The sequence below is a fragment of the Artemia sp. Qi Xiang Cuo genome, chromosome 3 (assembly GCF_049724085.1).
Source record: "Artemia sp. Qi Xiang Cuo chromosome 3, ASM4972408v1, whole genome shotgun sequence".
Classification (NCBI taxonomy): domain Eukaryota; kingdom Metazoa; phylum Arthropoda; class Branchiopoda; order Anostraca; family Artemiidae; genus Artemia; species Artemia sp. Qi Xiang Cuo.
Genome location: NC_142796.1, coordinates 61,310,166 through 61,323,857, shown reverse-complemented (window position 1 = coordinate 61,323,857; position 13,692 = coordinate 61,310,166). Strand labels below are relative to the sequence as shown.

The following is a 13,692-nucleotide window of genomic DNA, read 5'->3' as shown; positions in this document are numbered from 1 at the left end:
GCAGCTGTATAAAATATGGCCCTTGGGCAGGTAACCTCACTCAGTTGCATTATTGGATATAACTAGTTTAGCATTAAAAGTTTACTGAATTATAATTGATTGTTGTCTCTTATCAACATTAGTAGCTTGAGACATCTACCTCCTTCAATATAAAAAATATGCTACTCCCGATTTAAATTTGTTGACAGAGGAAGAAGACGCATAAACTGCCTTATTATCAGTCGACAGCAATGATTGAACCATAATGGACGTCAATTTGAAAATGTGTGTTGAAAAAACAAAACAAGTGAATTATTCTTTGAAAGCTAAATTCTATAATTTTTTTTTTCAAAGGCATAACAAAAGTTTTACCTGACAAAGTTCGAAAAGAGAATATTATTCAATGAACACTGTTTTATTCTTCTTCAATACTTCAAAGATAATTGACAGGAGTCGTTTGTTAGGCCCTTTTCATAAGGAGGAGAGCAGGGCAATATAAATAAGTAGGACTAAAATATTATTGGACGTACAGAACGCTGCTGATCTTCTGTTCGAGAACAGCTTACCAATCAGAAGTTTGAAAATGTCAGATGCGACCTTTAGACGTAATAGCGGCGAAATATATATTTTTGGGACACTTTGTAGTGATCAGACCCTTAAAATTACTGACATTTTTAGGAAAGCGATTCAACCTAGTTTTCTAATTTTTTCAATGACTTAAGTCTTGAATGCCAGATGCGACCTTTATACGTAATAGCGACGGTATATTTATTTTAAGTGTGAATATATATTTTTGGGACGCCTTGCAAATATGATTTAACCCTTAAAAATAACTATCGTTGGCATTATTAGGAAAGTGGTTCGACCTAGTTTTCTAATTTATTCAATGACTTAAAGGTAAGCCTACGGTTGTCACCTTGTAGATGTTCATACTAATCACTTATTTAATCGACGGCTGATTGCTCACAAATGGCTGAATACAAAGCTGTAGGCCTAAGGAGTGTATTTACTTAATTAAACTGATTTTTCGGCCAGCTCCAAAATTTGACTCAGATTATTAGCTGATGGGTTCCATTTAGTTATGAATCAGTACCGCTTTATCTGTGCTTTAGTCAATTAGTACCTATATTTCTGTTCCAACTTCATTTTCAGAGGAATGATTTACGGATCTTGGGACTGCTAGTAAGTAACAGAGATGTTTCCAAAACAGTATATGATTTAAGTAAATACCCTTAATTTGACCTTAAACTAGTTCAAACCTGATCTGCTTAAGTTAAACTAGTTAAAATGTTCCATTTCTCGGGGGATTCTTTTAAAGTAGATATTTCACATGGGAACTATATTATCATTAGAAAACAAATATTTAGGCCTAGTCTATTGCATTCCCAAAGAAAAGGTCCCTGAACCCCCGAAACCCTTTTTTGAATTTAATGGTAGTAAAGAATTTTTTCGGGACTGTAGTTCACCCTTTTTCTAATAAAAGCTATGCTTTAAAAATAAATATAGTCCTGTGTGTGTGTTCCAGGGGCATATCACAGCTAGAGCTGCTATCGCTGACACGCAAAAAAGAAGAAGAAATGAGCTGTTCATTAATTTCTGTTGTACTTCTGTTTAACTGTTTATCTCTTGATTTTACTAGCTTCAAGTTCTGTGTATTAATTCTAGCTCACATATTTAACACATTCAAAATTGATATTTCTACAAGAAATCTGAAGCCTTTACATTACCTTACTTCAAAGATTAAGACTATTTAGATTCTAGACATTAAAACATCTTCGGATTCTGCGTATTGATAAATGGATAGGAAGCCTTGGACCAGTGTAAGAAATTTTCTACTTGATATTCAGGTCTAAGATTGTTTCTCCAAGTAGACCCCGAAGCCGCGCCGAAAAGTCGATGGCGCGCCGCCGAAAAAAAATCGGTGGCGCGACGCCGAGCTAGCATTAGCGCGCTGACGCCGCCGCTGATGCTATCGGCGGCGGTGTCACTAATACGCCGCCGTTTTTTTTTTGTTTTTTTGTTCCTTTTTTTACTTATCGATATCGACCTCTGGGCTTCAACCGTCATACCGGCTAATCTGTATCTTAAAGAAAAATACTGTCATCTTGGGCTCGCCATGTATATCGGTTCGTAGGAAGAAGTAGAAGAAATTTTTCTTGAAACAAAAATTCTACCTTCCACTTTAAAAATCTGTTCATTTTCTTTCTGATTTTTCGGATGAAAAGAGGTAGGTAAAAGAGCATTAGACGATTCAGGATATTATTATAGACAGCGCAATCGCGCTGCCTAAGTAAAGAACAATGTTGGCACAATGTATTTTTTTTTCCATAACAGGGCAATTCGTATTGAAGGAGTTGTCGCAATAACTTCGAAAAGGGTTCATTCGAATGGAATTTGTACTAGCTAGTGTCGTTTTTAATACTCCAAAGTGATCAGAAGGCAGATAACACCCCTTCTACGCCCAACATTTCCCAAAAAACATCCAATCAAAATTTTAAGATAGCCATTTTGTTCAAAGTAACTGATTTCCAGAGAGAAAATATGTTTTCGAGGAGGTTACTTCCACACAACCCTTAGGGCAAGGGTTTTAAGTTATGACCTGGGGGTATATAAGGACGATGTTGGCACAATGTATTATTTATTATTTTTTTTCCCTTTAGAACAGGGCATTTCGTATCGAAGAAGTTGTCGTAGAAACTTCGAAAAGGCCTCATTCAACTGGAAATTGGAGTGGCTTGTGCCCTTTTTAATAGTCGAAAGTGATTGGAACGCAACTAAGACCCCTTCCACGCCCACCATTTCCCCAAACACATCCAATCAAAATTTTGAGATAGCCATTCTGTTTAACATAGTTGAAAGTTCTGGAAATTAGGTCTTAGAGGATGACAACCACCCTCACAGCCCTTAGAGTAAGGGTTATAATTTATGCCCTGGGGGCATATAAGGTGTTTATAGAAAGTTTTGTCGTAGAAACTCAAAAAGGGATCATTCGATTGGAAATGGAAAGGCCTAGTGCCCTTTTAAATAATCGAAAGTGATTGGAAGGCTTGACATTTTCAAACAGTTCGGGGTAACGAACTGTTTTAATTCTGATTTCAAAAATATAAGTTTCATTAAGTTTAATCTTACCCATCAAAAGTTACGCGCCTGAGAAAATTTGACTGATTTTCGAAAAAAAGGGGAAAGACCCCCTAAAAGTTATAGAACCTTAATGAAAATCACACCATCATATTAAGCGTATCAGAGAACCGTACTGTAGAAGTTTCAAGCTCCTATCTACAAAAATTTGTACTTTCCCATTTTTGCAAGAAGAAAGATCACGGATGCGTGTTTATTTGTTTTTTTTTTTACCCAGGGGTAATCGTGTTTAACCATTGGTTCTAGAAAATTGTAGGAGGGCTCATTTGAACAAGAATTAAAAGTTATAGTGCAATTTTTAAGTGACCCAAAAAATAGAGGGCAACTAGGCCCCATCCCACGCTCATTTTTTTCTCAAAGTCACCCAATTAAAATTTTGAGATAGCCTTTTTATTCAGCATAGTCGAAAATCTAATAAATATGTCTTTTAGGATGACTTAATCCCCCACAGTTCCCAGAGGAAGGGCTGCAAGTTATGAACTTTGTCCATTGCTTACATATTGTATTGGTTATTGGGAAGTATACAGGCAATTACATGAAGGGTTTTTTTCTGGTGGGGGGGATGGAGGAGGGGGTTACTCGGGAGAATATTTCCGTGGAGGATGTTTCTTTGGGGTAAGGGACATTTCTATGAAGGGGGCGCCGGATTTCCAAGCATTATTTAAAAAACGATCAGAAATTAAATTAAAAAAAACAAGTTTTTTCAACTGAAAGTAAGGAGCAGCATTAAAACTTCAAACGAACAGAAATTATTACGTATATGAGGGGGTTCTCCCCCAAGTCAATACCTCGCTCTTTACGCTAAAGTTGTTTTTTAGTGCTTTCAAAAGAGCTATTTATTCTATTTAAACGGCCTTTGTGATTCAGGGGTTTGTGAATTAAATTTTTTTTAAATTTTATCGTAAAAAGTACGGTATTGACTAAGGGGAGAACCCCCTCATATACGTAATAACATATACGTAATAAAAAAAACAATAATAAAAAAAACAAGCGATATAGCTCAATAGCAATCGAAACTTTTAAAAACGGAATTTTGATGTCAATAGATGTATCAAAAGAATGGGCTTAAAATGCTGATTCTAAATATATAAATTTTATTAAGTTTAGTGTTACTCATCAAAGGCTACGAGCCTGAGAAAATTTACCTGATTTTTTAAAGAGGGGGGAAACATCCCCTACAAGTGAAAGAATTTGAATGAAAATTCCACCGTCAGATTCAGCGTATCAAAAAACCCTATTACATAGGTTTAAGCTCATATCTGCAAAAATCTGCAACTTTGTATTTTTTGCCAGAAGAAAAATATACGAATATAGAACTTCGTTACGTAAGTTAATTTGTAAATTACGTCAGAATCAAATTTAGAGACAGCTATTTAGCAAAAGAAAACTAAAATTTTTATGCAAATTTTGTTTACATATTCAATGACGGTGAGCAAAAATCAAAGCTGCATTAACTAAAAAACGATCTTTTAAACTGAAAGTTTTTTAAACTGAAAGTAAGGAGCGACATTAAAACTTAAAACGAACAGAAATTATTCCGTATATGAAAGGGCTGTCCCCTCCTCAACGCCTCGCTCTTTACACTAAAGTTTGACTCTCTCTCACAACTTTATTTTTTAAAACAATAAAAAAAACTTTAGCGTAAAGAGCGAGGCGTTGAGGAAGGGACAGCCCCTTTCATATACGGAATAATTTCTGTTTGTTTTAAGTTTTAATGTCACTCCTTACTTTCAGTTTAAAAAACTTGTTTTTTTTTATTTAATTATAGTAAAGATCGATGTGGGTATAATATATCATTTTTTTTGTTGTTGTTGTTGTTTAGACCAGGGCACTTCGTATCGAAGGAGGTGTCGTAGGAACTTCGAAAAGCACCCGTTCGATTGAAAATAGAAAGGGCTGATGTCCTTTTTAATAGTCGAAAATGATTGGAGGTAAACTAATCCCCCTCCCACGCCCACCCTCCAAATAAGGCATCTCAGCAGTATCCCAAAATCGACTGGGGGTATTAATTTCAAATTTTCGGGGCTATTTCTGCTCTTAAAATTAAACCAAATCAAAATAGCGTAAGTGTATCCAAGTTATCAAAGAAAATAAACAGATTTTTTTGCGAATGGTATCAAGTTTTCCATTTCAGGTTAACTAGAGGTGATATGAAACTAAATTAAACACTACTATTTGTGTCCAGATTTTAAAAGGGTCTATGTTGTTAAAAATTGCTGAAAATTTTTTTCCAGCATACAAATAGCAGGCCAAACTATAAATTCTTAAAAAAAAGAAAAGATTTAAAGTATTATTTTCTTTTCCCCTGAAAATATTATGCCAATGTAAAACGAACAGAAATTAATTAAGAAAACTGTTTCCACAAAATAAGTTTTTCAAAGAAAAGTAAAGAACTCCATTAAACAAAAAATGAGCAAAAATAAAATCAAATAATCTATCAAGCTTGAAACTAACACAAATAAGCATCTATAAATAAATGAAACCCAAAACGAACAGAAACTACAATAAATAACCGAGCCAAACTCAAAACGAGCAGAAATTAACATAAGTTGGGCTCAAAACCCCTATGTCTTCCCAAGGCCAGAACATAATTTGCACTTTACTGAAAAAATATAAATGAATGTGCATTGTCAGTTTAATATACATATACTGAAATTTAGTAATCAATATCTTAATATTATTTTATTTATTAAAGTTATAAAATTAAAAACATTTATATTTTTTCAGTAAAGTGCAAATTATGTTCTGGTATGGCATAGGGGTTTCGAGCCCAACTTATGTAAATTTCTGCTCGTTTTGAGTTTGACTCGGTTATTTATTGTCATTTCTGTTCGTTTTGGGTTTCATTTATTTATCGATGCTGCTTTGTGGTAGTTTCCCGCTTGGTAGATCTATTCAAGTTGTTTTAAATGATGCAATTTCTTCTCCCTATCAAGTGAAGTGTGGTGTACCTCAGGGATCTGTCTTGGGACCACTTCTGTACCTTGTGTATGTTGATTCAATGCGTTTTTACTTACCGGAGTGTTTTATCACGACTTTCGCGGATGATACTGCTTTAACTATGTCTAGTCGAATGATTGATGATCTATTGTTGAAAGTAAATAGGATTTTAAAGTCATTTTATGTATTTACAAGTTTAAGCCTTTTGTCTGTGAATGTTAAAAAAACTAATTTTATGATTTTTAGGAGAGTTGGTAAGCCTCCGAGTGTTGATGGAGAGATATTTTTTAATGGTAAGCCTTTGTCACAGGTGCATGAGGTGCGTTATTTGGGCTTCCAGCTTGATTGTAATTTGTCTTGGAAGCACCATAGTGATCTTTTTGCAGCTAAAGTTGCTAGAGGTCTGGGAATTTTGCGTCGTTTGAAGCATTTTTTACCATTGTCGGTTCTTTTATTATTTTATAATAGTATTGTTGCGCCTTATATTTCTTATGATTGTGTCATTTGGTCTATCAATTTTTATACAAATTTCAAAAGAGTGCAGATTTTACAAAATAAAACAGTACGTCTTCTTGGGAATTATATAGAAAATGTGAATGATACCGCGTCATGTTTTAAAAAATTAAGAGCGCTTAACATTGGTCAGATTGGCGATTACCAAGCTGCTATTTTTGCCTATAGATGTTGGAATGATGTATGTCCTCCAGTTTTTACAAATTTTTTTCGCGTAAATAGTTCACTCCACAGGTATGCGACTAGAGAGGCGGAAAATTTTATGGTTGAGTATCGAGACACCACACGTGCAGGTTTTGGGATTCGGTATTTGGCTCTGGCTATTTGGAATGATATCCCAGTTTGCGTTCGGGAAGCTGAACACATTGGGTCGTTTAAATTAAAAATAAAAAAACAAGTATTGGGAGATGGGAGGTAATTTATTATTATTGTAATCATTAATGTTTTTTTTTTATTTTCTTCATTTTTTTTTGTATTTTTTTTTATTTTGAGAGAGAGAGTGTTCAAGTTTTTTTTTTTTTTCATGTCTTTTTTTTTTGGGACTTAGAATTTTGAGAGGTTGGGAATTAGAGGAGTGCAGCCGTCTTTCATCAGCCTTTTTGAGCCTTCTCCGGGCGGTTGCTTGTATATAGTTTATTTTTTAATTATCAATAAATAAAGCAAGTCAAGTCAAGTCAAGTCAAGGTAGATTAATTGATTTTATTTTTGCTCATTTTTTGTTTAATGGAGTTCTTTACTTTTCTTTGAAAAACTTATTTTGTGGAAATTTTTTTTAAATTAATCTGGAAAAGAGCTAGAGCTAGTATAGAAATACATCTATACAAATGAATTACATTTTTTTTTTTGCACAGTAAGCAGAACACACTGAAGTTGAAGTAGCCTTAATCTTTGACTTGAAACTTCATAACTTGACCACTTCATTCAGAAAAGAATTTTGGAGGGTTATTCCGTGTTCATAAGAAAAGAGGGTAAAGGTGCAGTTTAGTTCCCCCTGTAATGTAGGGCGCAGGAGCCCTATAGTAAAGGTGCAGGTTAGTTCTCCCCTGTAGTGTAGGGCACAGGAGCCCTATGGTAAAGGTGCAGGTTAGTTCTCCCTTATAAAAACAACTCATTTCAGCAGATACAAAGAAGGAGCCCATTTGCGGAATTCTTCGAGACCCCAAGGTCCAATGCTAGTATCAGATCCCGTGAGTGGCAGTTTACGCTCGTCAAGTTTTGGCTGTACCGGCCACAAATGCCCCAGCTAAACGGCTTTTTAGCACGACAGGACTGATAGTGACTGCAAAAAGATCAATGGCTCCAGGCAGAGTGAACTAAGTCAGTTTTGCTACATCAATTGTAACTGAAGTTATATAACCACTGATTTAAAATTATTGTTAAGCAATGGTATCTAACTTTTATACAGTGTTTTGTTTTATGTTGTTATTTGTTTGTTTTTTTCGCTTCCTTTTCGGATGTATTTGATGAACTAGGAGATGTTTAAAGTTCAAACTTTCAAAGTTTTACACACATTAGCCCAAGTCATTAACAAGAAGAAAATGATTAAACACGGGCTTTTATAGGAATAATGCGATGTTAAACATTAACACAACATAGGTTTCCCTGGGTCTAGTGGCTAAAAATGAGAATTCTACTTGGTCTGATTGACGGGGAACATAAACACTTTCCGCACGGCCCAACAAATTCCTGTTTTGTCATACTGTTCTTGTATGTTTTTAGCCAACCATTTAATAATCCTTACTAAAATCAAGTTGAACGTGCTTGGTGTAGTTGGATTTTTATTATTATTTCTAATCAGAAAAATCAGCGCGCCGTGGCGTGCCGCCGGTCAGAAATTGGCGGCGCGCCGCCCAAAAAATTCGGCGCGCCTGGCGCCGCGCCGCCGCCGATACTAAATAACACATTCGCCGCCGTCATGTCGGCGTGGCGCGGCTTCGGGGACTATCTCCAAGTGTATTTGTACTTTCTCATTAAATTGTACTGTTTGTGCTGCACAACGTCAGTTTGTTGAAACATACCTGTGTGTAGCTGAGGCTTTTCTGCTTCTGCCTATCAATTACTCGCAATAAGAGTCTTGTACAGTTTACCTGCAACTGAGCAAAAGTGGGTGGAGATTTTTACTGTTTTTAAGACATATCAATTATTAGTTAATGAAAGTTTTAGTTTTTTTCAATGAGGCTAACTGCAGCACAAAACTATTTTATTATGTTTAACCACACGTCATGTAGGAAAAGAATTTGATTCCCACTTGACACAAACGTCTTTAAGCCAGTGGCGTCAATCCACGAGAAATCAGGGATGGTAATTTTTATTTCTGGGGGGGGGGGGTCAAATTTCATGTTTTTTTATGTTTCAACAGAAATACTGAAAAAAAGATATGTTTTAATGAAAATTACCCTAAAAAGGTATTTTTCAAAATATAGCGACAGGGGCTAGGAAATCTAGGGAACACATCTCCCCTCTTCCCAATTGACGCCATTAATTTAAGCAACGGCGGTCTTAGGCATAGAAATATTTAGACCCCCCCCCCCCCAAAGAAAAAAAGTTCATTTGATAGATACTCCTTCTCAGGTTTCTAGTGGAAGGGGCCAAGATTCTAGACTACCTCCATTCTTACAAATTTTCAAATAAGGTGCTTTCTATTTGGCTTGTGCTCTGCCATTGCCTTTTTCGGATCATATTCTGATGCCACTCTGGAAAGATGGGCTTTATAATGAAACGCAGTATATGTGTTTGCCCTAGATCGAAAAGCTATGGTTTAAAACATCTATTTTACACTATTTTTTTTCAGTTGCAGTGCAGAAGATTGTAGCAGCCGAAAGAGTATGAAATCAGACACAAGCCTTTATGATGGGTGTGGTGGTATCCGGGGCAGAAGCATTTCACCCCTGATAATAGCCAGACAAGTATGTATTACTCAGCTTACTTTATTTGCCGGGTGTCTTATCTATCTTGAATCTCATGAAAGAACTCCTGATCTAGAGTTATTTGAAAGTTGAGTTAGAATAGAGAATATCGAACCCACTTTCCTGAACTTCTGACTATTATTTTATTTTTTAAATATTTTTCTTTCTAAATTTCCTTTTAACATGTGTGATCCACTACTGGATTCAGGACTGGCAAGAACAAGTGGGAAAAGTGTACATATATCTTTACCAGGATGCTAACGCTCTTCTAGTAGATTTTGTTGTTTCTTGTCCAAGCCCCTCTAGGTCTCAGACAACGTATGCAGCTCGTGCAAATCCTCCTCCTCGTCTTACAGTAGAAGGACAACTAAGTTAATGTCATCATCTACTACCTGGATGGTCGAATTTCGTGAATTCCCAACGACAGTTATAACTTCAAGGGTGTCTGTATTTTCTTTATTCTGAACTACGCTTCCCTAATTTCTCAAAAATATATGCTGAGTAAAAAGCCAGCTCCTAGTATACGAATTCTTAATCGCTGGAGTTTATCTTTTCTTTCAACAAACTCTCCGGAAAAGCCAAGAAGTATTTCGCCTAGCTATTATACGGATAAGTTAACAGAATGAATTGGAGCTAGAAGAGATCTACCTTCCAGAAACCACCAGTGAGTAGATGGGTGAGAAATTGGTAGTTTTACATTCTCTGTAAATACAAATGCCTACTCTTTGCCCAGGGTTTGCACTACTTCAAGACAGCACCTCTCTTTCGCCTGTTTTTAGTCATGTCGGTAGGGATATTTGTATAAAGCATAACAACTAAATACAAATACTGGATCCCTAACAATGTAATTTGGGGTTTACGGTATCTTGCTCTGCTGCTAAAGTAAATGCAGGGAAATAAGTGCACTCCACTGAAAAAACCTCTATTTTTTTTAGCTCTCGGTCATGTAATTATTTCTAAGATATGTAAAAAATGAAGCAAGGAATTGCTTCACCATCAGGTACTTTTCATGTTGTGAAATTTTGTTCTTCAGTTCACCATGAAACATTGGAAGAGGGGCTACATTTTCAGGAAATCAGAAAGTGTAGTCAGACAGTCAGGTTTATATCCAACAACAAAGTATAGGGAAACGACGTATAGCAGAGCACGACTTAGCAGAAACGTATAGCAGTATAGTATAGCAGAAACGACAAGAAAGTTGCTTTTTATGGCTCTGGCAATGGAGTTACCTGGAATCAAATATGATGATGTGTCTCATGGTCAGGAGGGTCAATAACAATTTCCAAGTTTTAATTTAGCCTACTATAAATTTATTTTAAAATTAAAGCTGTAGATAAAATTGTTTTGGGGGGTTTAGGGGGATATATGAAATTCAGAGAAAAAAATGCAAGGAAGAATAAAACACACCAGGTACAGTGAAGGAAAAAAGCAAAGAAGTCTCTCCGTTTTTCTCTCTGAAAAAGTAAGGAAATGTTTCGCCTGGTTATTGCATAAATAAGTTAACAGAATGAAGTGGAGATAAAAGGGATCCTTTTAATCCCCAATATCTTTAACTTTCAGAAACCAGTTGTAAACAGATTGGCGAGGAACTGGTAGGGTTACATTCTATGTAAATACAAGTCTTTACACAGGGGTTACACTGCTACAAATGAAGATAGCACCCCTGTTGCTACTTTTCGCCAGTTTCTAGCTATTTCGGTAAGGAGATTCGTATGAAACATAGCAATTATGTACAAATGTTGGATTCTTAACAAAGTAGTTTGCGGTTGACGGTATCTTGCCATGCTGCTACAGTAAAGGAACTGAAGTAAGTATACACCACTGAAAAAATATTTTACGTATTATTCTGTTCTAGCGCTCGGTGATACAATTATTTCTCAGATATGTCAAAAATGAAGTACAGAAGTGCTTCACAAGCAGGTATTTTTTCATTTTATGAAAGATTTTTCCTCAGTTCTTCATGTAACATTGGAAGAAGAGCTAAGTTTTCAGGACACCAGAAAGTGTACTCACACAATCAAATGTAACGTTTATATCCAACAGCAAAGTATAGGGAACAGGAATGACGAGAAAGTGCATTTCTGTGGCTCTGGCAACGGCATTACCAGAAATCAAATATGATGCTCTGCCGCAAGGTTCGGAGGATAAAAAAGAACTGCCAAGTATTGATTTGGCTTACCATAAATTTAATTCAAAATTTAAGCGTTAAATAGGGTTGTTTTGGGGTTTGGGCTGAAATAAAAAATTCAGAGAAAAAAAAATTGCACGAAAGAATAAAACGGACCAGGTACCTTAATGTCCTCAGATCGACACTTAAGATGTTTGAAGCGTACTAAAAAAAAATCAGAAGTAGCCCACACCAAGTTTCAGCTATAGGCATAACTGTTGCTTGCCAAATGTTTGAGGTGAGGGAGACGTGTTTTTCTGAGAGATATTAAAAGAAGAACGTATCCAGGACTTTTGTTCGAGAAGGGGGGATTACAAGAAAAAAAAAGTTTAAAAACACATCAAAAATTTGTTTGCATGCATTTTTCTGGCGTGTCTAAGCTTCGGACATTTTTTGGGGGAGGAGGGTGGGGGGGGGGTTCAAACCTGGTATCCCCGCCTGGATACGGCCTTGTATCAAAATTTAGGTAAACATAGCGAAAAATCCGCGTAATCGTAAACACTGTATTATCATCAAAAAGTATATTCATTTTGTTAACCATGTTTTTGCACCTTTCTAAGTTTAGAACGTCCTCTTTTCTTCTGAATCAAAAGCTTTAATGTCATATTTTGTCCTAGCTGCTGGCGCTGTAATTATTTCAAAGCTGAGTCAAAAATAAAAGCAGAAAAGCTAATCTGTTTTTAACAACTTAATTTCCTGATTATTTATTTTACATCAATCAAATTTTGCTCCAACTGCCAATGATGCTAACCTTTGCAGAGGTTTAACTCTATTTTAAATTATCTTCGTCTAAGACAAACTCGTCATAGCATTAGACCAGCTAGGCCGATATGCTTTTGAACACTCCTTGATCATCCAATCTTCTTCATATGGATCCCAAGAAAAATGATTTATTAATCTCAGGGAGCCAATTATTTGATATGTTAGCTTTAAAAAACGAATTAGTCCAGGACTTTTAGGGTTTGACCCGGACAAAATTGCAATATAAACGAAAATGGTACCAAAATGATCAGAAAAAAAATCTGTACAACATACTAAAAGTCCCCATAAATCCGAGTGGGGCGAGTACCCGAAAAACAGGGGAAAAGGGTGAAATGCGGGGAAATTGGGAAAAATGCCGAACATGCCCAGAAAATAGTTCAAAGTGAGTTTTCTTGGGCTTTCCCATACGCTGAACACGAAACTGACAACAACAAGACAGTATAGAACACACGTACCACGGAAACCGGGGGGAACAGGGGGAAGAGGGGAAAAAATTTAAAAATACAGGGTAGGGGTAGAAAGCACTTTGAAATATGTTTTCTGGGGTCTTTCTATCTGCTGATCCCGAAAATGACATCTAAAATGAAATAAAGAACATGAGCCCCACCATAACGGGGGAAAAGGGGGAAAGAGGGGAAGAAAAGGGACAATTGAAGTCAGGGGTAGAAATCAGTTTGAAATGTGTTTTCTGGGGTTTTCCCATCTGCTGATCACGAAACTGACACCTAAAATGAAGGAACGAAAACGAGAACCATGAAAAGCAAACAAAACTGGAGGAAATAACGGACAGGGGGAAGGGAAGCCTGACTCCTGAGCCAGCTGCTAATGGCTAATAATTGGGCCTATGGACAAAATAATTCGCTTAAGTATCAAACTTTTACTTTCTTGAATCACAAACATTTCTTACAACCATTTGAATTACTAAACATAAAGAAAATAACCGCTTGGCAATCATCACAGTATAAAACTTCAGCTATTATAGGTAAAATTTGTACTTTCAAAGGCAATATCGTCGAATTAAAAACTAAAAAAAGAACTTCAGTAACTATAGGTAAAATCTGCACTTTTTAATGCAGTAGAGTTGACTTGAAAAACACAGCATTGATGTCACTTGTCGAGCTCCTCGTCTTCGACAATCTCGTTGTCCCTGTTCAAACAGTTGATACCCTGACATTCTCCGCACGCAAACGTACACGCTAATCCAGTTTTCTTGCAGCTGCATCGTGAGGTCTCGCAGCCTGTCTTACAGTTGTATCCCACGACACTCAAAAGAGTTTGAGGTACGGG

General features: G+C 36.2%; 1 protein-coding gene across 2 annotated transcripts in view; it reads left to right on the top strand.

Moving 5' to 3' along the window:
• The window catches only part of mwh (multiple wing hairs), a 194,735-nt gene that overhangs the window by 94,789 nt on the left and 86,254 nt on the right, over positions 1–13,692 (top strand). For both annotated transcript variants that reach the window (XM_089087066.1, XM_089087067.1), the window contains one exon: positions 9,362–9,476. In XM_089087066.1, the coding sequence (XP_088943192.1) occupies positions 9,362–9,476 (115 nt within the window). The remainder of the gene's footprint in view (positions 1–9,361; positions 9,477–13,692) is intronic.